The following is a 21,944-nucleotide window of genomic DNA, read 5'->3' as shown; positions in this document are numbered from 1 at the left end:
AGGGCATTCTGGGGAAGGGCTATGAGAGGGGGCCGAGTGAACCAGTCTGCAACATGTCACATAAATGACTCTGTTCTGATGAAGGAAAATAAGGGGAGATTTTGGGAGAGATTTTCCTCCTTGATAGAAATTAAGAGACACAGGGAGAGCTCTCTTTACTGTTCCTCTTCTTTCTGCTTTTGGACACAGGAGTGAGGGACCTGATGGTTGGAGCTACAGCCATCTTGGAACTGTGAGGGCAAGCATTGCCAACATTCCCCCCAAAGCCCTTACACTTTTAATCTTGCAGTCTCTCTGAGCCTCTCTCCTTGAGTCTGTAACAGTGCTTGTGATTTCCCCGTCTCTGAAACACCTCCCTTGTTTCCTCCCACTCCTCAGGCTACCATCTCTTCTCCCCACCTCCTATTTCCTCTTCATTCATTTGTAAACTGGCTTCTGATTTTACCACATTCATGAAGCATCTCACCGTAAGGTCATCGCGATTGGCAAATCCAATGTTTCAGTGTTTATTTTCCTTAGTCTCTGCTGCACTTTACGTCTTGATCATCACGCCTCGGTCTTTTTTGGAACCCTCCACTCTCTTGTCATCCAAGACAGTATATGCTCTTGGACCTCCTTCCACCTCCCTGACTTTCTTTCTTTGCCTCTTTTATGGCCTTTCCTTCCACTCCCTACCCTTTCAGTGCCTCACCCAGGGCTCACAGCTCCACCCAGTCTATATCCCCCCAGGTGGTTTGTGTTGTTCTAACCATACCCTGAATACTGACAACTCTGGATATACATGTCTTAACCAGAACTCTTCCCCAACTTCACACACATAACATCTGAGCAGAGCTAAACACCTCCCCTAGAATGTTTCACTGGCTCCTGAAATGAACCTGTCCAAAAGGAGGTATCATGAGTCCTTTAAAATCGGTTTCTCCCTGTGATCTCCACCTGCCTCCTCACCCAACATAAAGACCTGAGGTCGTCCTTGACTCTCCCCTCTGCCTAGCATACCCAATCAAGAGCTAATCAACAGCTGATTCCACCTCATCATGTCTTTCTCGTGGTCCTACAGCAGTTTGCCACACCTCCTTAGCAGAGTGATCTATACAAATGCAGATGGGATGATTTCATTCTCTCGCCTAAAAGTTTTCAAGTGTCTTCCATTCTCTATAAGTGATTACCCAAGCTCCTCAGCAGAGTATGGTCCTTCCTTACCTCTCGAGCCTCACCCTTGGCCTCTCCCTGCCTTGGACATTTGTGCCAGTGATTCCAAACTCCTTGACTTCTCTGAAAGGTATCATGCAACTGTAAGATTCTTTACTTTCCCCAATTCTTTTTAACTTTGCTTGAAACCCTTAGTCTACTTCATTTCATGGTCTGTATCTTCAAGCTCAGGTACTGCCTCTTCCTAGATGCCTTTACTCAGTCAACAAATGTTTACTGAGCACTTACTATGTGCCAGGCACTGAACTAAGAGCTAAAGAATCAAAAGTGAATGAGACATAGGTCCTGCTCTCAAAAAACTTACAGTCCACATACCGACCTCCCTCTTCTTCCAGCTTTTTCCCTGGTGGGTTCAGTGTCCTTTTCTGTGCTCCAGTCACAGATGCTGTTGGTTGTCTCTGCAGCAACCACACCCACCTTCTTCCCTCCCTTTTATGTGAGACAGGGGAAATTGACCCCATTCCCAGCTGCCGCAGTACATACTGATACATCCGAGCCGAGCAGGGTGACTCCGTGCCTCTTGGCTAGTGGCCGGTTCAGAATCCCAGGCTTAAGCCAATTGGTGCTTGACATTCCCCTGGGGAGGGTGGATGATCTGAGTAGGCACTCTCAAAAAGAAAGGAAGAATTTATTGTTCCTATTTTGAGGAGAGATGTTTCCTCTCTCCACCTGGGCTTGAACAGGTGCTGCCGGCAGCCACCTTGTGACCATGTGAGGGAAGCCAGACTGTAGGCAGAGCCCACAGACCAGAGCGGAGCTAAGAGATCAAAGTGGGTGGGAGTGGGTGGGACCAGAGCCTGGCAACAGCTTTATCTTTGGACTTGATATATGAACTAAAGAAGTTTCCGTTTTAAAGCTACTTGGAGCAGGCATTTAGTTTATTTATTAACGGGAGTCATGACGAACCACCCACCTCTGTCTCCCACGGCAGTGGCCCACGAGTCCATTCCTCTCCTCCATCCCCACTGGCCCGGCATTAGCCCAGCTAACTTGTCAACAGAATGATCTCCATATCTTCTTGCCTCCCTCCCCTCAGGTCACTCCTCCTTTCTATCCATTCTCCGTACTACTTCCTGAGTGATAGCTCTGCATCTCAGCTCTGAGCACATCATCCCCTGCTTAAAATCATTAATGACTTGATGTTAGTAAGTTTCAAGTTCAAACTCCTTACCGCTTGTTCAGAAAACAGTCTGTGTGTGCCCCTAGCCAGGATTTTGGCCTCACCTCTGCCATTCCCTCTTGCTTTTCCCATACCCAAATGTCACAGGGTTGCTGAAACATACAACTTTTTCACTTGCATCTGTGTCTACTCTTCCCTATACCTGAAACTCCCCACCTCCCAACCCTGATCCTTCAAAACTCACCTGAAACATCAGCGCCCTTTGGAGGTTGCTGCTCTATGCTCCTGTGTTCTACAGGTGTTGACGATTTCTTTGGCATAACGTTAACTCGCTGTGTTGGAATTATTTGTTTTTTGACCTTTCCAATGGAAATGCTAAACTTCTTGAGAGCAGGGACCAGGTGGTATTAATAAATCTATTCCCATATCCTCGTGCTTTACCACAATGTATGTCTGAGTGCTACCCCCTATAAATGTTTTTTTAAAAGAAAAGAGAAAGGAAGAGGAGGGAAGGGAAGCTTCAAATTTTCCTGCCCTTGCTGCTTCATGCCTTCGGAGTGTGTATTAAAAGGGCTGCCTGGCTCAGTAATCGTGGGGAATGGAGAGGAAACAAATAGTTGTTGACATGGGTAATGTTCACGTCCCCGATTGTAGCAGCATGTGGTAGTGGTTGTAATGGCCCAACATAAAGCATTCCTCGACAATATTAATGAGCAGCTAGGTTAATGACCGAAGACTAAGCCTCAGGCCATGAACACATCCTCCCTGTCATTAATCCCTGGGAAATGACCTCCGTGTTCAGCCGTGTTCATTACGGCTCAATTTTGCTCACATTCCTCAAGAGGGAAAAAAAAAAGCATTTCAGTCCTAACACCAAACTATGTCCCATCTTTTACCTTGACACATGGGCAATAAAGACATGAAACAAATCAGGAGTTCAAATACCAAGCATGAAAAGGAAGCAACACTATTGCTTTATTAGCTCCCAATCATCAGGGGGAACTAAACCCGGGAACCTTAGAGGTCACAGATCTGGCAGGTCACGCCATTCTTCATGACTCATACATTCTCTGGACATTCTCTGAAGGTATAACACAGAAGCACTAAACACATGTCACTCCCCAGATATTTAGAGTTTGGATGAAAACCTGAAAACTCTAATGCAACTCTTTGCTAATATGGAAAAAATAAATAAAAATTGGCTTCTTCAGATATCAACCTACCATTCCATCAATGAATATTTATGGAATGCTTCCACTGAGCAAAGTCCCATAGACAAGTCGTGAGTAATTCAACAAGTAAAAGACCCTCAAGGACCATGAAATTAGGTTACAAAGAATGAATACATACTGTGGTGGTTTTAAACACATCTTCAAATATGTTGACGTGTTTGCATCGAGAGGTGAGGGCTAATCCTCTCCCTTTGAGTCTAGCCTTAGTGACTTGTTGGATCCCAGAAGCAAGTCGGCGCGACTGCTGAGGCTAGGTCACCAGAGGTCATACAGCTCTGCCTTGTTAGCTCAGATACTCCATTTGGGGCCCTAAGCCATCATGTAAGCAGTGCAATACCTTGAAGCAGCCATGCTGTGAGAAAGCCCAAGCCGTAGGGAGAGGCCCTGGAGAAGCACTGTGGTCAACAGAACCAGCTGTGGTCCAGCTGACAGCACACCACCGCCTCGACATGTGAGTGGAGACACCTCCAGGAGATGCCAGTGTCCAGCTGTCCAATGAGCCCAAATTTTGACCCTACTCAGCTGAGGCTCCAGACACTGTAGAGCAGAGACAACCATTCCCACTGTCACCTGCTGGAACTCCTGACCCATAGAATTAGTGAGCACAATAAAACGGTTGTGTTAAGTCACGAAGTGCGGGACAGCTGCTATGCAGTAGTGCTACCTGGAACGCACACACGCAGACACAGGATACATAACTCCAGCTGCTTTGTGAAGTTTAGTAATAGTTTGCTTATGTACATTCCTAGCTCAGCCGTGCACTACAGAAATCTGTAACCGACATCTAGCAAAAGAGCTCCGTGGCTGCTCCAGTGAGGCCATGCGGTGCATTTAACGTAAGGAAAATTAATTCCACAGTCAAGGTGACATTGATCTGGTCCAAATGTGGCCTTGTGTACCAAGCTACTGTGAACTCTTTCTAACCACAGCTGTTGGAATTCCCCTTTCGCAGGCTTGGCCTCCTGTTCTTTTCTCCCTATGATCTTTCTTCAGGGTTCCTGAGTTTCTGGACTAACTTCCGGTTCTGGCTCTCCAAATCTAATCATGGACCTAAAGGGACCAGCATCTCCAGCTGCCCATCAAACATCTCTTCTGGGAAATCCTGTTATTACCTCAGCCCCTTCCGCTCAGGATCCTCCGTGAATGGCAGCCCATTCTCCTTCAAACTGTATTTCCCACCCCGAAGCTGCTCCTGTCTGTCACCACTCCCTGCAGGTCCAACAGCCAACTCGCTGCAGTCCTGACTGATTCCTCCCTGTGCGCGGTCCCCTGTCGTCAATCCGCCATATCCTTCTGATGCTTCTGCCTTCAGAATGCTCCTTGAATTCATCCACTTTGATCCTCGCTCACAGCCACCGCTACGCTGCCTCTTCACCTCCCACCCGAATGTGTGCAAGTGACTCTGACCTGGCGTTCTCCCTTCCGTCCCCCCAGTGCAGCCTGCATGCCACCTCCACCGCCACACCCACTAAGTCAGTCCTCACTCAAGACAGGCTCCCATTCAGTGCCCCTGGCTCCCCTCCAGGTGCTCACAGAAGCATCTACAGCCCTTCCTTCATCTGGTCGCAGCTCGCTCCGCCAGCTTTCCTCCTCCAAATCCTGCCCTTCATTTAGTCCCATATGCTCCCGACCAATCCCTCCTTCACAGCCCCGCCTCTGCCCTCGTCCCCTCTCTACACTCGGCTGCTTATAATCATTTCCTCCTGAATCTCCCTTATCACTTTGTTCCTTTGGCTGGGAAGACACTTCCTCTCTTCCCTCTCCCATCAAAAATAAACACACCCCAATCCCACTCCTGGGTATTTATCCAAAGGAAATGAAACCAGGATCTCATAGAGATATCTGCACCCCCATGTTCACAGCAGCACTATTTACAATAGCCAAGACATGGAAACAACCTAAGTGCCCATCAACAGATGAATGGAGAAAGAAGATGTGGAATATATATAAAGTGCAATATTAGTTAGCCATAAAAAAGAAGGAAAGCCTGCCACTTGCAATAAGATGAATGGACCTTGAAGGCATTGTGCTAAGTGAGATAAGCCAGACAGAGAAAGACATACGGTGTTATCTCACTGATATATGGAATCTAAAAGAGCAAAACTCACAGAAACGGAGAGTAGAATGGTCATTACCAGGGGCTGGGGAGTGAGGGAAAAGGGGAGATGTTGGTTGAAGGGTACAAACTTCCGGTTAGGAGACAAATTCCAGGGATCTAATGGACGGCATGGTGAATATAGTTAATAAGGTATTACACACTTGAAAGTAGCTAGGGAGTATATTTTAGATATTCTCACCACAAAATGAAAAAAAAGAGTTGGTAATTATATGACATGATGGAGGTGTTAGTGAATGCTATGGTGGTAATCATTTTTCAATATATAACTGTATCAAATCAACACGTTGTACAGTTTAAACTTACACAGTGTTATGTATCAATTATATCTCAATAAAACTGGGGGAAATGCACCCTTTGAAATGGGTTGATGTCCTTTTATCCTGCAGACTGTCTTAGCTAGGTCTCTAAGCCTCCCTCCCATCCCCCCTGCCCTCACAACCACCACCACTCCTCTGAACTCCTTCCTGCACATCGTTGGTACCACACCCATTAATGCAGGGCCATTTGCTTTCATGCAGTGGTACCTCGACGTTGTCTGTAATTCTATTTCTCTCATGAGATTGAAGCTCTGGGTAAGGGCCATGTGCTGAACTTAACCTCAAATTCCTCCCGGAGCCTGGTCCAGTGCAAAAGCTTGGAAATGCTCAAGCCAGACCTCAATCTACCCAATCTACTGAGTGCAGTGCCAGGAGCTGAGGCTTGCTAAACTCCTTCCGGTCCTACAGCATTTTCCCTGGTTAGAAAGCCCAGGCCATAGGTTTCCTTCTTACCAATCACCCTTCAGCCTAAATGCCACCTCCTCAGAGGAGGCTTCCTTGGTCCCCCACTCTAAAGCTAGAGTGTTGTCTCCCCACTATTGTTTTAAATTCCTGATAGGGCACTTATGACTCTTGGATATTTCTACTTATATTCAATCTCTCCCCCAGAGAATGTGAGCTCAAGCACAGCAGAGGCCTCATCCGGTTTGTTCCCTGTTGCATCCTTTACATTAAAACTGTGTCCAGAAGATAGTAGACGCTCAGTAAATATCTGTTGAATGAATGGATGGCACATACTCTCTTTTTTTGATGTGCTCACATTTTATTAAGGAAAATAGATATAAAAGTCAAATATCATACAGCAGTGTTACCAATAAGTGAGATAGACAAAAATATATGCATGAAATATACATGAATGAATGAAATAAAGGAGAAACTTAAAGAATGATAATCCAGATAGTGGAAAGAGCACATCCAATAGTGCATGGGCTTGAGCCGTCACGGCATTTGTGAGGGGTGAGGAGTAGGAATCGTACAAGCGCTAGGATAGGAATTTTGAGGGCTGGTGGAGGGAACAGTGGGACATGAGGCCAGGCAGGCGGGCAGAGGCCAGAGCTAGAAGCGATATATGTTATATTAAAAAGCTTGAGCCTTATTCCATGTGTAACCAGAGGATCTTAGGTCTAGAAAGTACACCTTCCTTTTATAACTATCACTCTGGAAAATGTACAGAAGACACACATAGAAGGAAGAAGACCAGGCAGGTGGCTCTTCATGTAGCCCAGGTGCATGAGATTATAGACTTGAATGATGGCAGAGGCAGGGGTCGGGGAGGAGGGGCCAGATGAGGGAGAAGAGGAGGCAGCAGAAGCACCAGGACCCGGTGATAACTGGTCAAAGCGGATGAGGGAGAAGAAATAGTCGAAGGTGAATTCTGGGATGACAGGGAAAATGATGTTTTCACCAATGACGCTAAGACATGCAGACTAATGAGGAGAACGTTAAGACCTCTTTGGGGTGTGCTGAGTCTGAGGTACCTGTGGGATAAGCAGGAGGATAAATCGATAAGCATTTAGATTGGTCGTCATCAGGAGCTTGGGGCAGAGCCACAGACATAATCAGAGAGTGGAGAATGTAAGACGCAAGTTAAAATCACGGGTGTGCGTGACGTTGCTTGAGGGCAGGAAGTGCATCTACCGCTCAGGAAAATTAGGTCTCCAGGTCCAGATGGTGAGACTAAGATTTCAATATCCAAGGTTATAGAGAGTACTCATCACTGAGATGCAGGTCAATGTTACCTTGACATTGGAATTGTGTCTCACTCAGTATGTACCACATGGTCTTAGTGAAGCATGTTTCCAGGACCTTTGATTACGACCAGACTACATATCATATGGCCCAATTTCCTATTTTGGCAGAGAATTCAATGAGAAACTGCTACCTGCACCGGGAGTATACGCTCTCCACACCGCTATTAAACTTTGCAAAGCAGCCACACAGTTAATTTTTAGCAGAGATGCACTAATAGCTGCCTAGTCAAGTGTACCAGGCCTGGATGGCGTGCGTTTTGCATTTGCCAGAGAGAACATATTGCAGCCCATATTTTAATCATCTCCCCTCAGAGGGTAAGGAAATTTTGTTAGCTATTCAAGACAGGAATGCAAATTTAAATGTGCTCACGACTGGAATGGTTCACCTGACTCTCGGAGCATCTGTTTTTCTAAAACCATTGGCTGATTGTCCAAAAGTGGCCACTGATCGTCCAGAGACTGGGTTGCAGAAAGAGAGAACTGGGCAACGTTTTCTTTTAGGTTGACTCTGGTTCATACAGGAAACCCAATGAGATGAGTTCAGGTGGATGGTCGTTTCATATCATTTTAAGATAAAGCAAGCAACTGTTAATACAGTTGGCCCTCCATATCCATGGATTCTGCATCTGCAAATTCAACCAACCACAGATCAAAAATATTCGGAAAAAGAATTCCAGAAAGTTCCAAAAAGTGGAGCTTAAATTAGCTGCGTGCTGAGCACTCTGCTGAATCCACGCATATGAAGTGATGTGTAGGCACACCCTGCTGTAGCCTCCAACTTCTCAGGTCCTCAGTCACTCCACAGCACTGCTGGGTGAACCATGTTTAACCTCCTGTCTTATTTGTTCATTGCTTGTGCTGTGTGCACCCTTTCTTTCTGTGAAAAGATGGCTCCTACAAAGCAATTAAGTGGTCAAAGCCATCCCTCAAAGGCTAAGAGAGAGCATGAAGGGCTATTTCTTGATAGGAAAGTTAAAATCATAGATCTTTGGAAAAGTGTCGTGTCACTTGCCAAAGGGCCAGAGTCAGTGAGTTCCAATCCAACATTCAAGCAATAAACCAGGAAGAATCTGAAGTTCATGGAAGAGTTTGTGCTCCTCCAACAACAAACGGGGTCTCTCTGGTTAGTGACAAAGTGCTTACAAAACTGAGAAAGCATTAAGTGTGTGGCTAGAGGACATGTCACAGAAGCATATCCCTGATGATGGCAAAATTATGTGTGAAAAAGCACTTAGCTTGTATGAGCACTACTGTGAGAGGGCAAGAAGAGCAAGAAGTTTAGATTCAGTGAGAGATGGCCATCTAGCTATGTATAGTGCTACAGCCTCAAGAACTTAAAGATCACAGGAGAATCCACATCACCTGATTCCGAGGCAGCATCAGAGCTCCCAGAAGAGCTCAAGAAACTCACAGAAGAAAGGCTACCTTCCAGAGCAAGCCTTCAGCTGTGATGATGTGGGCTTGTTCTGGAGGAAGATGCCCAGTCATATCTACATCCCTGAGTGCCAGTGCCAAGCAAGCCCTGGGGCTCAAAGCCTGGAAAGATCTTCTTACTCTGGTGCCGCGTGATGACACAGCAGGTCACATGAGCAAATGAACAAACAATCCCCAGGCTCTTAAGAACAAAAATGAAAACTTCCCGCCCTTGTGGCACCACAACAAGAAGGCTTGGGTAATGGCCATCTTGTTCTTGGAATGATTCCACCAGCGCTTCATTCCTGAAGTGAAGAAATACCTCGGAAAGAAGGAGCTGCCATTCACGGTCCTCCTTGTAACTGACAATGCTCCCAGCCACCTCCAATCTCTCTACTTTGCCGCCAAGGATGTGGAAGTGATGTTCCCATCTCCTACACTATATCACTGCTGCGGCCCCGTGATCAAGACATCATCGAGTGCACAAAGGTGACTTACACCCCCTCACCTTCAGGAGGATCTGTGCTGCCCTTGATGCCAACCTGACAGCAGCATCATGGATTGGTGGCAGCACTTCACAATTACAGAGGCTGTGGATGCCATCAAGTGGAGACGCTCAATGCACGTTAGAAGCCTTTATGGACTGAGGTAGTCAGTGATTTCAGGAGCTTCCCTGCTCTTGATAAAAAAGTCAGGAACACCTTGAATGCTGCAAGGGAAATTGGTGGGAAAGAGCTCTCTGACATGATTGAGGATGATGTTCAGGAACGTGTAGAAACGCATAGAGAAACCCTTACCAACGCTGAAATTCTCTGCAATGATAGAAGATGGTGATGCAGAAAATTATAGGAGGCAGAGCCATCAATTTGGACACTTGAAAATTTTGAAGCAGGCTTTCAACATGCACAGATGTTAAAGGTTATGATTCTTGAGCACGATCCTTCCATGGAAGGAGGCTTCTGTGCCACCAGAGGGATAACAAAATGCCTACAACCACCACAAGATGTGTTTGCTGATGCAAAGAAAAAGAAGAACCAGCTTCCTGTAACAATGCTTCTAACTAAAGCATCTGCGACCTAGAAGCCTCAACCCTCGACGCTTGAAGATCCTGAGCCCTCAACCTCCACAGATCCTGATGCTACATCACTGACCTCCTCCAAAGCACCAGTTTCTACAGTCGGAACCCAGTTCTTCCTACATATTGACAGATGATCCTTCTGACGTCCTGTGAGAAGGTTCAAGTTAGCCTGATGTCTCACCACTTACCTAGAGCCCACATGCCTTGTCACCTCATCACATCCACACTGTAGGCATCATACAGCAACCATCACCATCACCATTATCACCATCACCATCATCACATGAGGGTCACCAAGAGAGAAAAACCAGGGTTTTGGGATGTGTGTGTGTGTGTGTGTGTGTGTGTGTGTGTGTGTGTGTGTGAGAGAGAGAGAGAGAGAGAGAGAGAGAGAGAGAGAGAGAGAGAGAGAGAGAGGGAGAGAGAGAATAAATTTATATTTTCTATTTAAATTTATATTTTTCTATTTATAATTATATTTTCTATTTGTACTTGTATTTTAAATATTCTGTGTTTTATTCAATGTATTTCTCTTTCAGGTCATTAAATGAAAGCAGTCCCTAATAATATTACATTGTTGCTGACATGTATAAGTAGTTAGGCCTATGATGGTTGTGCCTGTACTGAACCTGTACAGACTTTATTCTTGTCATTATTCCCTAAACAATACAGTATAACAACCCTTTACATAGCATTTACATTGTATTAGGTATTACAAGTAATCTAGGGATGATTTAAAGTGTATGGGAGGATGTGTGTAGGTTATATTAAAATCCTATGCCATTTAATATGAGGAACTTGAGGACTTTGGTATCCACGGGGGTCCTGGAACCAACCTCCCAGGGATACCGAGGTACGACTGTACTTACTATGAACTGGTTTTGGTCCAGGAAGAGTGCTAAGTACTTTACAGGCACATCTCATTGAATTATTCCAAATCTCATGTAGTAGCTATTACTATTCCACTTCAGAGATGGGAGGACTAGTTCAACCTAACATAAACTATTTAGACAATTGGGCTTTCCCATTTATCTTTATTTTGAGGGAAACTGAACCTATGGTTTAGGGTTCACTGATGCTTTACCTTCCTGACTAGTTCTGTAGGAGCCCCATAATGGTAAACTAGGTGCAATGACCACCGTAAGGGACCTCTATTGTTTTCGTCTTGCTATATCCCTTCCCCTCTTCTGGAGGTCCTTTTCCTTCTGGAACCTGCCCTTCCCATTCCATGTGATTCAGATGGAGTTATCAGCCAATGGACCCACCTCCTTCCTCACCACAAGTCCAGAAACAAAAGCCAACCTGCTTAGTCAAAGAACCCACCCCTGGACCCAGTGATTTGCCTGGGACAAGGCTATTATCCAACAGGGCCAAACAGATGGTAAGAAAGGAACTTGTGAGCAAAGTCTTGCTCATTTACGTGGGTTCATTAACTCTAAGGACAAGTAACCCCAGAGCTGCTGGGGGAAGAATCTGTCAGAGCCTGAAGTTGACAGAGAGCAAACTAGAATCAAGACACAGGGAGAGGCAGAGAAACAGGGTCTTGATGCAGTCACTCAAAGTCCTCAATCCAGCTTTTTCTGAAGCTGTGTCATTTCTTGGACTTCCCAATTACATCGGTCAATACCTTTCTCTCTTCACTAATGCTAGTTTGAGTAGGTCTCTGCCTCAATCAGAGAGACAGATTTGACATAAAATGAAATAAAAATATATTTAGCAAAAAAAAATGATCTAAGAGAGGTGATGTGACTGTCATTGATTTCAAATTTCACCCTCTGAGACGGATAAATTTATACATTAAACACTAATGACAAAAACTGTTGATATCAAGATTTCAGATTTACCCATAGAAAATTGCACCTTAGAAACTAGATAATTGCGTGTAAGAAGGATTTTAGCTACTGCCTTAGTTGTAACAATGACATGAGATTTCCCAGAGACTTCTGAATAATTATTCTACTTTAACTAAACCAGAAAGATAAATGATATTAAGAACCAGTCACCCCTGTAGACCAGAACATCCAGGGTCCCTGTCCCAAGCCCCATGTTTAGATGGTCCCACACCGTGTACAGTATTTTAGATGGCTACACTCTGCAATATTCTCTGAATTTCCATAAAGGTTGTCAATATCACATTTTCAAACTTATGAGTTAGCCATCATGGAAACCTGGGTAATATCTCAATTTCACCTTGGGCAAGTCATTTAACTTCTCTGAGTCTCAGCTTCATTATATAAAAGAAAGAGTGCCTGTCCCACTCGGCTTGCAGTGGACATCTGGTAAGACAACAGATGCAAAAGCACTTTGAAAAAAACATAAGGATTATTATTATTAACTCAAGGGCAAGATTCCTCAAGACAGAACTGAATTTTATTCTATGCCCTTTGCCAATGGGGATCTGGAGAAAAATCTGTGGTCTTATCAGAAATTCTGAATAGAGATCTGTCACCTGTCGAATTTAGATGAAAACTGGGTTACAGTAATAGAACTAGAACCTTGGTCACACCCCAGCCTGCCCTTCTGACCATGTAACCCTGTGTTACCTACAGCCACTCTATCTAAGCCAGACGACTTTTCCATCTTGCAAACACAATCTAGACTTGGTTGTAGCTCAATCACTCTCCTCACCTCAGCTCTGCTCTCTCAGCACATCCATTCCTCAACATATTGCCTAGCTTTGCCAGTTCCTCCATTCTAGCAGTCAGTGCACACCAGGACTTCGGAACTCAGCACAGCCCAGGGCTCGCTCGGTGATGGTGTGCACTGTATTATTTCAGTTCTTCTGTGACTCTCTGAAGCTGTCCTGTGAATTCCTAACATAGTCTCCATGTGTCTCTATCTTGTTTCTCCAATTAGACTGTAAGTCCACTAAAGCCAGTGACCCCCTTATATTCTTCTTGTACAGAGTAGATACTCAGCAAATATTTGTTGGATAATTAAAAAGGAAAGTGTCCAAATGAGGAAAGTGGCTGGTGATAGAAGAATCTATAATGAAATGAAATGAAATGAGAGAGATAAAGATACAGGACAGCAGGTTATCAACTGGAATCTATTCAAAACAGATCAAGGAGTGACTCTATTAGAGAAAATCCCAGAAATATGGAACCAATTTTTCTTGGAATGGAAAGAACCTTCAGGATAGTCTAATTCACACCCCTCATTCACTGTGAATAACCACCTACTAATTTCTCTGACTTATGAGTTAGCGTTTTTACATATTTAATTTTCCTATTGTAAAACATGACTCTTGGCAATTTCCTAGAAACAGAGTCCAAAGAATGGGACCTTGAAAACATGGCAAGTCTCTTATGGATATAAAAATACTTCATTTGGCTAGAGTCAAACCACATGTCTTGAGCCATACTTGTGGTATCAATTTTTGATTTTACATTTCTACATGGAAAAGAATAACGATAACCAAGAAGACAGGGTTGCCCACCTAGAAACATGGAAAATGCAGAAGGGCTCTGAGGTAAGGCTCCCCCTGAGGGCCTGATCCAAAGTGTTAGAAGATCCTGGTAGCCAAGTTCTCAAGCTGTGATATAGTATCAGAGGCTTGACAGTCTGAGGACCCCACTTTTGAGACTTTGCATCATCAAATTCTGATGTGTGACCACTGACAGTTTCCCTAATTCTGATTATCAATTTTTTTGTCTTAAAAATAGGATTGTTGAAGGGATTAAGTGAGATAATGTATATAAAGAAATTCTGTTTGTAGAAAAGCATAATGTGCATTATTACCTAGCCAGCTAACTTACATTTAAAACCATTTTAATCAGCGTCTGAGCTTTCAGAATCTAAGAGGCAAAATGTCATAATACCACCTCGGTATGCCCTTGGTTATGAATCTCTATCCTGTCACTAAGAAATAATCAACGAATCCCTGGCTCTAGTACTTTCCAGTCCTTGCAGTGTCCCCCAAACTCACATGACTTCAGAAAATGACACACAGCCAAGAGCTCCCTGCTCTACAATTAGTCACATCAGGCTGAAGGCTCCCAACAGTGTGGTGAACACAGCATTATCTTTTCTTGCTTCCCAAGGTTTCTGCAAAGATGGGCTTTTCCACACCATGGGAGGCTGTCTCCACCACCGGCACTCATCCTCTCCAAGACCACACTTCTTTGGTTGTTTGAGGGGCTCCATATTACATGGATGCTCATCGCCCCCATGGCAGCTCCCCACTGAAAGCATCAGTGAAATCCCCCCACCATAAAGAGTCAGAGCATGCTCACAACCCAGGACCCCTCCCAGATGCCCAAAACCAGCACCAGGCTGCAAAGGCACCTTAGGTATTTCTCAAAAGTCACCTGCTCTTGTTCAATAGTACAAATGAAGCTCCCGTGGGGTAGGACTCTTGATAGCAGAGTGTGAATGAACCCTAATGATCACCCATTCCAGCAAATACTATGAAACATACTTGCCTTGGCATAAAAGCCTCATGGATGGAAACACATTTCCAAAAGCACCACTGTTCATGTGCTAAGGATGCAAATAAGACACAATGCCGAATCAAGCATTAGGACCTCTGTTCTAGATATCATCCCTAGAGGTCTCAAATCATGCTTAACAGAGCCGAAGAGGACCCTAGTGATGAGTATGACCCCCTCGGTTAGCAAATGGCTAAGGAACAGAGGATGCGACATACCCAGTATCCCCCAGTGAGTGGCAGAGCTGGGAACAGAACACAGGGCTCTCCAACTCTGGACTCTGCTGCCATTTCCACAACCAAGTAAACATCTTCTGCCCTGAACCATTTAGAGTCTACACTGAATATAACCTCTGGCTGTCTCCTTATCCAAAAGCAAGGGACATGGCTGTATCCCCCTGCCTGGCCTTCCCTGCAGCCCAATGACTCCATGGCACAGAGCCAGAATTGCAGTCAGGCACCCTGATACTGACCTTCCCCCAAACCGGGTATTTTTTCGGGCTCCCGCTCTTGGTCTTACACCATGCTGCTTCCCTCAGTCAGTGAGCGCTCCATAAATACTGAGAACTGATTGGCTGATTGATTAGCTAATAAATAATGATGTTTACAGCTTCCTTCCTGAACTCACAGCCAAAGCAACTCTGTTAAATGGCCTCTTTTCCTCCTTTCTTTCCTCCTGGACTTGCTTATAAATTTTGAGACTCATCATGTAGTTGGTCAGGGACACAATTACTTTAAGTTTCACCCTTTAAAAATGAAAAAAGCAATGAAGTCCGTAGCAGAAAATTCCCGCAAACCACATGTGAACCAGAAAACATGCATTGACCCCGATTACACACAATGCTCCAGGGTTCTCTAATCTAATGTTCCATCACAGTGTCAAGAGCTATTTCCCCCTGCTTCTGAGCAAGACGTGCACACAATCCTTTAATCCAGGCAGGAGGTGAGCGCTGGGGAGAGATCTGAGGGCAGAGGCTGCTGACAAACAGAGGATAAAGTCTGGGCTGCAGATATCTCCAGGGTGGCAACCATAATATTTGGGAGCCCCAGGAACAGTAGAACCTGGGTGTGTATGTGGCCGGAGCAGCTGGACCAGGATGTTGAGCTGCTTGGGCACCGAGGATGTATCCTTAGGGGTCCCAGTAAAACAGACACAAGTCCAAGTGCTCAGAAGCACGGGGGAGAATTCAGAGCAGAAATCTGGAGGCAAGCAGGCCATTTTTCAAGAACATGTTTCTTCTCTGCCTTAGCGTAACACAGGATTTATTTCTGTATTATTAAACAGTATTAGATAATACACACGTGCATACCTGCATGCGAGTGTACACATCTCTATTTTTTTTCACACATAACCCAGACTCCCAGTTTCCTGGTAGTCCCCTGGTCCTCACAGTTATTGCCACTTCCGTGCCTGCTACAGTCACCAATACTCCTACCATCCACTTATGTGGCCACAGGCAGACAATGGAGGCTAAAGCATTACCAGACAACGAATTCATGAGGGACGGAAGATGTATAAAGGGTAATTTCCCCAGAAAACTAATTTCATTCTTTCCCATCCTTCTCTCCCAGTGACATCGGAAGTCAGCAGAGACCCGTGAGATCTCAATCATTTCAAATACCTCTGTGGCCGAAACCACTCCCGGGGTAACACAGAACCAAGGTATCTGTCTCTTAGCTTGACCTGGCTCACCACGCAGGAGACAGGATCCCAGCTGGCTTCTCTTCCCAGCGAACTTAATAAACTCCCCAGGTCTCAAAAAGCAGCATCTCCCCTTCTTAGCGGGAAAACAGAGATCAATAGACACAGCAGAAGTACTTATGCTTTGTGCGTAAAATCTCCCGGGTCACTGTGACACCCATTCACACACCAAGCTGCCTCCGTCAGCATCTCTGAGGGCATGTGGGCTACTCGGTGGGGATGAGGGTGTAGCAACAGGACAGCAAAAGCAAACCCTGAACCTAGGGTCAAGCAAAAGGTCGACTGGGTTCAAACAAGGTGATGCCACTGACCTTGTTTGCTTAAATATACTAAGAGAGGAGGCCTTCTTAACATGAGGGAAACCACAGAGCAGCTCAAAGTAGGTCAGTGATCCACACAAGGCCTGCCAGGGTCTCCCCAGCAATTGTGGTTGGGAGATAAGCGTTCTCCACCTCTGCAGCCCAAGTGCCACAAAAGGCCACAGCCAACCCCCTGGGCTGCTTCTACGGGGAAATCTAAGCAGACACACGGGTACCTAGAAAGAAGAGCCTATTCCATCACCCTGCGGGCAAAAAATTCCACAGTTGCCACAGAAGATGTAAACAAACATGATTACCCCGATTTAGATACAAAGAGGCGCGGGTGGGGCAGGGGGGAAGGATGCAGAGAGCCAGGGGGAGGCGTTGGTGGGAATCTATTTCCAGGGGCTCTCAGCACCTGTTTGCCAGCACATCTCTCAAAATAGCATTAAGCAACAAGTTTCTAAAACGGCAAATCTAACGCTTCTTTTCCCTGGGAATGCTTTGTCATGGCTGAGACTCTTACCCCAGAAATCATCTCAGAAGAGCATGTGGGATAAAGCAGAGCGAGTCTGAACGCGCCTGCAGCCACTGAAGCAGCAGCAGCAGACCACGGTGTGCGGGGTGTGGGCTCCACCTCGCAAGCACTCACCATCAGCAGGCTGAGCGCAGAGTCTGGCACCAGCTGCACTGCCATGGTCTCCGATTCCCACGCACGAACCTCCTGCACAGTCAGTCCGCCTGGGCCCTGGGTGACTGCAGAGCGTCCACAGGAACCTGCAGCAAAACGGCCAGAAATCCAGACTCAGGGTGCAAAGGGCTCGGGATGCAGAGCGGCCGCATCTCACAGGGGCTGGCAGGGGAGGTCAGGGGGTTGTTGGCAAGAAGGGAGAAATCCAGACTCAGGGTGCAAAGGGCTCGGGATGCAGAGCGGCCGCATCTCACAGGGGCTGGCAGGAGAGGTCAGGGGGATGTTGGCAAGAAGGGGTGGGAATGGTGCTTAGGGAGAGAGAAATAAAAAAGGAAAAAGAGGAAGCTGCAGGTTATTTAAAGGTGAGCCCTGCCTAGCTTCCCTAAGCTGTACAAGCACAGAAGCCCCACGAAACACAAACATAAAAGCTTAGAACACAGGATGCTTAACTGATACCTTAGCCTAGGCAGCAACTCTTCTTTTAACTGACAATTAAAACAAATCATTTCCTATTGGAGATAAATCAATCAGCCCGAATAACACCCCGCCCACGCCCCGCGTTCTCTGCATCTCTCAGCAATTCTGCTGCATAAACACGCTGGATATCAACCTACCGCTCGCAATCTGGTCAGTCTCTTCTTTCCTGCAGAAAGGTGTGTTCCTCTTGCAAAATCAAGTATCTGGGAGCAAGAGAGTGGAGCCTGACCACGAGCATCAGGCAGTCACTGGAGATCCGCAGATGCCCTCATCATTACCGAGCAGGAACTCAGTTATGAACTGACCCCTTCCACCATCCCCAAATCTACTTTTCCTCCCTAAGTAAAAGGGCAAGCCGAGTTCCCCGTGGGGCTAACATACTTCCAAGGACCATGTAATTACACTGCCTGTTCTGTGAGCGTTCTGATCTCCCTGCCTGCACCACATGTACACGGCAGACAGACACCCTCTACCTCTCTCTCCCTCCCTCCCTCCCGCCCTGCTCCCTCCCTTCCCTTCCCTCCCATCTCTCCACCAGGCTGCCTGTTAGGAATTTTGAAGGAGACTCTCTAGCTTAGGGAGGCATGGGAGGCTAATTTGTAGCAAGGGACACTGCTTAAGACAAGCAAAAAAGGAAATTAGCTTTGAAAATCATATCATGCAGCATTTTCCTGGGAAGATGTCAAAGGAAAAAAGAAAAAAGGAAGTCTGCCCAGTCTTGTTATATAATGAGTGGCTCCAAAGGCTTCCCAGAGTCAAAGATTTAAGAAAATTAAAGCATCTTTTTTTATGAGCACTGCCAAGCTTGTATCTTATTATGGAGTCCACTTTTTCAACTAAAAATAGCAATTACTAATACTTCTGGTAACAGTTTCTCACGTCCTTTTCTGATTTCTCCCTTTACTCACCTGCTGTAATGACTCCATAAACTCCTTAGAATTAACTACACAGTATGAAGTATAGGAACATGGAAAACAATTTTCTAAATAAAAACTGGGGGGAAGAAATTAATAACTTTTAAAAGTTCCTACGGATGAGTATAGCTGTTACCCCTATATAATTTATACTTTTAAAAGCAATTTATTTGATCATCACAGCGCTTGGCATAAAGTAAGTGCTCAAAAATATTAATTGAGTGAATGAAAAGTTTCTTCTCTCATTGTTTATCCTATGGTGGCCCAATGGGTCAAAACTCCCTTCCATGTTGTTGGATTGGACTTTAATGCCCTTGACCTCAGGAACTTCTGAGAATCACTCCCCACTGTCAGGTGCTTGGAAATTCACAGCATGATCTGAGTCACGTGAGTGTGGCTTTGCACCAAGCTGTCAGAACATTCTAGATTTGCTGGTGGGTTTCATAAAAAAATTCAAAATTAACCATAATAATAGTAATGATTTAAGGAACGTATCTACAGGGTTATCTTAACCTCGCGGATAGGTTGCTAAGTGTATTCAGCTGATCTTTGCTGAGTGCCTACTGTGTGCTGTGTTCTATGATAGGCTTTGTAGAAGGTGCAAAACTCAGTCATAATCTCTCCCCTCAAGGCGCTTTTTATCTGGTAGATGTGATGATACCCAAGAATCATTTATGGTACAAGACATTGTGTGATAAATGCTGTAAAGTGACCTAAAATCCGTTCAGGCAGCACAGAGCAGAGAGAGCTTACTTTCAGCTTTAAGAACGTCTTCGTTTTTGAGCTGGAATTTAAGGAATAAACAGAACCTCTTTTTTATGACTCCTCGTTTATGATTCCACATGGACTAAGTATTTGGAAAATACAGAAAGCATAATGAAAAAGTGAATATCGGTGCTGTTGCAACTGGCGGATGTGGGCAGAGGGAGGGTGTACCCCGAAGAGGGCCCAGCCCAAGAAGTTCCGGATGTCGAGAAGCCTAAAACACACTAGGGTGAGAGATTTCATGTCAGCTACCAATGTTGGACCTTGGCACACCTGCCTTCCTCTCTCTGTACTTTGCTTGCAAAGCCTCACCCTGAATCTTTGCCCTAGAAGAAAGAATCTAGAGAACAGAGCCTGTAGTAGATCGCACACATGAAGACATTATTGGGAGGTGTCATCTTAGGGCAGCAAGAGTGAAGGAGGTGGGAGGGGATGAGAGTGGGTACCAGGTGGTACCTAGGCAGCTGGTCACAGTATAGATGCTCGGTGGTGTCCAGGAAGGGTGTCCAGACAGGCATGGAACTTTATTCCCTGGGATAGGACATCAAAGAGAGGAAGTGGGGGTGTGTCACCTGCCTGCTCCTGCCCACCAGCTGACTCTGGCTGGCCAAAGGGACTCCACAGGTCATGAGCTCCCTTACATTTCAGAGTTACCTGACCAGCTCCTCCAGGTAGCTGTGAACAGAAAGGCATGGCATCTGAGCCCAGAAACAGAGGGACACCCTCAGCCTTTGTGGGTCAGTCAGATGGGACACGGACACTGGAACTGCTGAAGGTCCTTCCTCAGTGCATGTGATGGAAGCTGGCCTACAGCCTGGCCCACACCCTGAAGGAGGCTGGGATGGCCGGCAGTGCTAGAAGGAGCGAAGGGACAGTGACAGCAGCTGGGCTCCCCACTAAGCACATAGCTAAATCCCGGAGGCCATGGCAGGACCAAGCAAGGCTGGGAGGTACATAAACTGAGTCTGGTGAAAGCGTGTATGTTTACAAAACTTTCAGTGTCAAAAGTTATATCCTCCATGCAATATTTCCTAATTTTTCCATTTGGGCATTCAAATTTGCTTTGTCTGTACAACTTTTAAGTTACTGTTTTTTATGACAGTCATTCACTTTCTTTTATTATCCTCCTACTAGGAGGATATCCTACTAGGATAACCAGATGTCAGAACTAAGTACCATTCCCCTCTGTGAAATCCTATAGCTCTGATCATCAAGCTCAGAGCAGTAGGTGCTCAATAATATTCAACTGGGCACCAATGGAGATGCTAAAATGTTAAATACAAGAAGAAAGGGCCAACGACAACACCCAGGAAGGGTTGGGGAGAACATGGGGAGTTTGTGAGGAAAACTAGCAGTCTGACAGAGGAGGAGGGAGAGAAGCCCAGAAGTCCAGTGACAATGGTCCCTCAACAAAGATGCCCAGAGCTCTTAGTAGAGCTATAGACCTAGAAATCAAAGTGGAAGGATTGTGGGGCAATCTGTAAGGAAGAGGAGTCAATTAGTGTAAAACAGACACTTAACAAACAAACAGACAAACAAAAAAATAGTGAGATATGAGCTATCTAGGTCTTTTCAAAACCTTGTCCAAGAGCAATCAAGAGCACAGAACTAGGATGTGTGGAGAACAGTAATCCTGTCCTCTAAGTAACTAAGTCCCATCCTTGGCTAATGTTACATCCCACGAAAGCTACATAATTCCTTTCCGTGTAGCTCCTCCTAAAAGCTCCTCAGTTGAAGGACAGTTCAATGTCATACCAACGAAAAGCTGTTGCAAAAAAAATAGCCAATAAAAACCTCTTCTGTATTTAGTATGAAACAGCTGAGTAGACTCACTGCTGCCTGTAAAAACTGCCCCATGTGATAAATTTCTCTTGGAATTTAGTACAAGGAAAATGTCTGTCCCTCCTGAGTCAGCCTGTGTGACCCATGGCTTTAGCCTCAGAATCCCTGCTGTGCCATTTTACTCTTGGAAATCAGAAAGCTATCCTGTCATCTGCTCTGTGACCCCAGTGGGTAGCAGGAGGCTGAGGTGAAAATCAAATCAAATATTATTATACCTTAGGTTAAGCAGCACATAGTAGGCATTCAATAACTGTTAGCTCCTCTTACGACTCCTTTACATTCGGATAATGAAAATAATGGAACTAATCACAGTTGGCACATTTGGCTGCCAGAATACGCAAAGCCTAATTTTACTTTCAATTAGAGCAGATATTATCATAGTTGACATTATCACTTCCTTGGTTTTTCTCAGCCTTGTTTTTCCTTTTAATTCATAATGTATTACTCTTATTTAGTAGGCTTTTCTTTGTCAGTAAGCCATCTGAAATTCTTTTTTGGAATCAATCATTCTTTCATGTATAAAATGCTCTCAAATAAATTTGGCACACGGTGGAATATTTTGCAGCTACTAAAAGGGCAATTA

General features: G+C 45.3%; 1 protein-coding gene across 2 annotated transcripts in view; it reads right to left on the bottom strand.

Annotated features, from left to right (window-relative positions):
* Positions 1–17,454, bottom strand: part of FRMD4A (FERM domain containing 4A) — a 623,578-nt gene extending 606,124 nt beyond the window's left edge. The window contains exon 1 of one of the 2 annotated variants that reach the window (XM_089906385.1): positions 17,325–17,454. In XM_089906385.1, coding sequence (XP_089762511.1) covers positions 17,325–17,369 — 45 coding nt within the window. In that variant the 5' untranslated portion in view covers positions 17,370–17,454. The remainder of the gene's footprint in view (positions 1–17,324) is intronic. The other variant, XM_022580547.3, reaches the window with a different exon arrangement.
* Positions 17,455–21,944: the final 4,490 nt, after the last annotated feature.

The sequence above is a fragment of the Delphinapterus leucas genome, chromosome 2 (genome assembly GCF_059928025.1).
Source record: "Delphinapterus leucas isolate spDelLeu-1000000601 "Yukka" chromosome 2, BTC_Dleu_Yukka2, whole genome shotgun sequence".
Classification (NCBI taxonomy): Eukaryota; Metazoa; Chordata; class Mammalia; order Artiodactyla; family Monodontidae; genus Delphinapterus; species Delphinapterus leucas.
This window is presented reverse-complemented; position numbering and strand designations above follow the sequence as displayed.